General features: G+C 43.5%; 1 protein-coding gene across 1 annotated transcript; it reads left to right on the forward strand.

The window, feature by feature from the left end:
• The first annotated feature begins 2069 nt into the window (after positions 1 to 2069).
• Positions 2070 to 3463, forward strand: nog1 (noggin 1). The gene has a single exon (XM_041969975.1). It carries the CDS (start codon positions 2410 to 2412, stop codon positions 3076 to 3078), a length of 669 nt encoding a protein of 222 aa, XP_041825909.1. The 5' UTR covers positions 2070 to 2409; the 3' UTR covers positions 3079 to 3463.
• Positions 3464 to 3951: the final 488 nt, after the last annotated feature.

Consider the following 3951-nt stretch of genomic DNA (forward strand, 5'->3'; position numbering starts at 1 on the left):
AATGAGCCTGGCAATCCTGATGACATTTAATTAGAACCATATTTGGACTTCTCCCATACAGCCACATCAGACATGAAATTTACCAGTGTGTTAAATATTATTTCTTAAGAGAACTAACATGACATGCCAATATTTTTTTTTTAACTCAAGTGTGAGATAAAGTGGTTCATCATGATACGAAGAGAAGTGACCGCACTGAAGTTTTTCATTGGAATTTGGGTTAAAATCAGTGATTTTTTTGCTATCAAATGCTGGGCACCGAGGTTTGTTTGTGCGAGTTGTTTACTCTGCATGCACCGTCCCTGGTGTGAATGCACTGGATTGAGCCTATCTGTCAAGCCTTCTCAGGAGCGATGGTTTATGATATGTGCTGGTCAGATGAAAAATATAAGCGTGACATTTTCCAGACTTTTTACCATCAGCTGACCATAAACTAAATGAGTCGTGTGCTCAAGTGCTTGTGTGAATTAGCTCATTCAAAATGAAACAGAGATGCATTTATCTTAAGCAGATGGTTTATGGTTGATGTAGCAGCTGGCTAAGTTCTTCCATTAAATTATTTTTTCAAAGAATGATTCTCTGAGCTCGGCTTTAGACAGGTTTGCAAATTGTGATACTTTCCATGGCTGCAGCTTAGAGAGCGTTGTTTATTTGGGAGTTAATTTGGCCCGCTTTATTGAGAGGTGCTGTGGCCGGGTTACAGGCAGAAATATTGTCCCACTTGAGTTGGACACAAGCAGTAAATGTAGTAGTTAGCAGGCTGTTTTATCGCACGATCAAACCGTAAATTGTGTTTTTATTCAATCAAGTATAAAAGGGTGATATATATTTTTTTTTTGCTGTTGCAGAACATCATTTATAGGACCGCCTTGTACCTCTTTATGAAAAAGTGATAGCCAGACTGTTTAATCAAGTATTTAGTTTCTTTCCTCCCAAGATTTTTATTCTATGGTTAAGAGTTACACTTATGCATACAACTGGTGTTTTCTTTTTCTTCTTTTTCTTAAAGTAATTCACATCCACACAACATAAAAACTGAAAAACTTGGTTGCAGTTTGTCAGGGTCACCTTGCTGTTTTCCATCATATATATCAGTTATGGCCCATACAGTGATCTGTTTCTCTGAAGGAACCTGAACCACTTTATCTAATATGGGTTGTGGGTAAGCTGGAGCCTATCCCAGCATTTTAACAGGAGAGAGGCAGGGTACACCCTGGACAGGTCACCAGTCCATCGCAGGGCCAACACAGAGACAAACAACCATTCACGCACGCTCACACACTCACTCATTCTTAGGGAGAATTTAGAGTGACCAATTAACCTAACATGCATGACTTTGGACGGTGGGAGGAAGCCGGAGAACCCGGAAAGAACCCACGCATACACAGAACATGCAAACTCCACACAGAAAGGCCACCGCCCCCAGGTTCAAACCCCCCAGCCGAGGCTCTAACCAGCGACCTACTTGGGGTCTTGGGGGAAAAACAAGGTGTTTGAGTTAATTTGACTTGAGTCTGAATACATTTTTTGGCTGTTTGTGCTAAATTGCCACAAAAAAAAAAAAAAAACACAAACCCCAAAAGGAGCTGTCCAAAAGGTTTCACAGACTGTAAACTAAGATAAAAGATCCTGACATGGATCTGTTTGTGTAATATTTATTAGAAACTTTATATCAGCCCATCTAGTTGGAGCTGTTTGTGCTGAATTTCCATGTATTTGAATGTTGTAGCTCTTTAAAAGAGAACCATTATCTGAAACTGCATGGGAATGAAATATTCGTCTACTTTATGCCCCTGAAAGTGAAAATACTCATGTGATGTAGGAATGCCACATGAATAAATAAACACGTTTAGTCTCTGGTTCATTTAATCGAGTAGTTTTTGGAGGTTTTTGATCCTGCAGAGACTCCCAGCAGGATTCACTCTCTGACCAACACCCCTGAAGAATGAAAGACTGATTTAATGTAGACTGGAAAACCAACAGGGGGCGTCTCCTCTCCGCGCCCCCTCCCCTCCTACTGCGTGGAAGAAGGAGGTATTGGGGATCTCCTCCGAGACAACAAACCCACATTCAAAGAAGGGCACACGAATTACATCACGCTGCGCGTGGAGGATAAAACGGAGGTCGCGGCTTACGCTCAGCGCTTTTCCCTGCAAAAGGGACTACTGGAGCATCATGCCGAGCCCCTGCGCACGGAGCATAGGGATACAGCTGATCTTTGCCACGCGTATGATAAGCAGAAATTGGTTCCTCTGATTCTGCTCCGGACGAATCTCTTATCTCTGCTGCGGATTTTTATGATGGGAAAGTGAGTTTTAGGGAAATTTGAGATCCGGCTCAGGCGTAATTGCGCACAAGAAAGTGGCCTCCAGAAGCTCGTGTGTGCGCGCGCTCATCTCACCGTTTGACATGGATCAGTCTCATCAGTGCACAGCCGTCTATCTGCTGATGCTGTCGCTCGGCCTTTTAATAGACAGAGGAATTTGTCAGCACTACTACCTACTACGGCCCATCCCGAGCGACAGCCTGCCACTTGTGGAATTAAAAGAGGATCCGGATCCGGTCTTTGACCCCAAGGAGCGGGACCTTAACGAGACTGAGCTGAAAAGCATCTTGGGAGACTTTGACAGTCGCTTTTTGTCCGTGCTGCCGCCCGTGGAGGACAAATACGCAGGCATCGAGGAATCCGATGACTTTGAGAGCCAAAAGGCGACCGGAATTCTGCCCAAGGAGATCCGAGCGCTGGATTTCGACGTCCAGTTCGGCAAAAAGCACAAGCCCAGCAAGAAACTGAAGCGGCGGTTGCAGCAGTGGCTGTGGGCCTACTCCTTCTGTCCGGTGGCGTACACTTGGACCGACCTGGGGAGCAGATTCTGGCCGCGGTTTGTGCGCGCAGGCAGCTGTCTGAGCAAAAGGTCGTGCTCGGTGCCGGAGGGGATGGTGTGTAAACCCGCGAACTCAACCCACCTGACCATACTGAGATGGAGATGCATACAGAGGAAAGGAGGACTGAAATGCGCCTGGATCCCGGTTCAGTATCCGGTCATCACAGACTGCAAATGCTCCTGCTCAAGTTAAAAGATTATTCTCTAAACTTAAATTATAAGCTCAGTATTTTTATAATTATTTTTCCACGTGCACTACGGAGTGTATGAATGTATTTTCTGTATATGCGTTGCCATGCAGTTTCTTTTTATTGTTTTTTTTTTTTATATAAATGGCTATCTATAAAACTCCTTGTACAAAGTCAGTATTATTGTAACCAGAGTCTACTTTATTTGTGGAGAATATTGGTTATATATTTTGTATTTATGGAGCTGTGGCGCAGAGCCACGTAAGGACTTACTGTTTCCATATCTGGATGAAGCAGATCGACCTCAGAGTTGAACATTAATTATGGATACAGACATGTATCAGTGACTTTTTATCCTGTAAATAAAGGAAATGCATTATTTATTCTTTATATTCGTACAATAAAACAACACTGAAATGATTTAAAATGTTTGTTCTCCTCCCTCTTACTCTGATCAGGAGAGCTGGATAGTTATAAGTCACCTGCCATGCTGCGCGCAGCTCTCGCCCTACACTATTTTACGCATCACCTACTTCTTACAATCAAGCGCTTATGAGCTCCACAATGGTGTCAGGTTTACTCCGTCTTAACGCTGCATGATAACAGAGAGGATTTTTTCCCCTTTTTTTCTTTTTTTGGAAGAAAATGTTTCTTTTGTTTGCGGTCAGTAGGTTTTCTCCTGCTCTCGGTTTAACCAGCTTTATCTTATCAGTGCGAGGCCCTCAACCAGAGCCATCAGAGCCCTTACAAGCTGATAAAGGAGGCAGCAGAGATCCAGTGGTTGGAGGAATCAGCAGGTCACACTTTCATCTGAACAATCCCTCCTCCCCATTTGTAGCCCAGCAGGAGCAGATTTTAAACATTTCCTTACAGTAAAT

Source organism: Melanotaenia boesemani, chromosome 2 (genome assembly GCF_017639745.1).
Source record: "Melanotaenia boesemani isolate fMelBoe1 chromosome 2, fMelBoe1.pri, whole genome shotgun sequence".
In the NCBI taxonomy this organism is placed as follows: Eukaryota; Metazoa; Chordata; class Actinopteri; order Atheriniformes; family Melanotaeniidae; genus Melanotaenia; species Melanotaenia boesemani.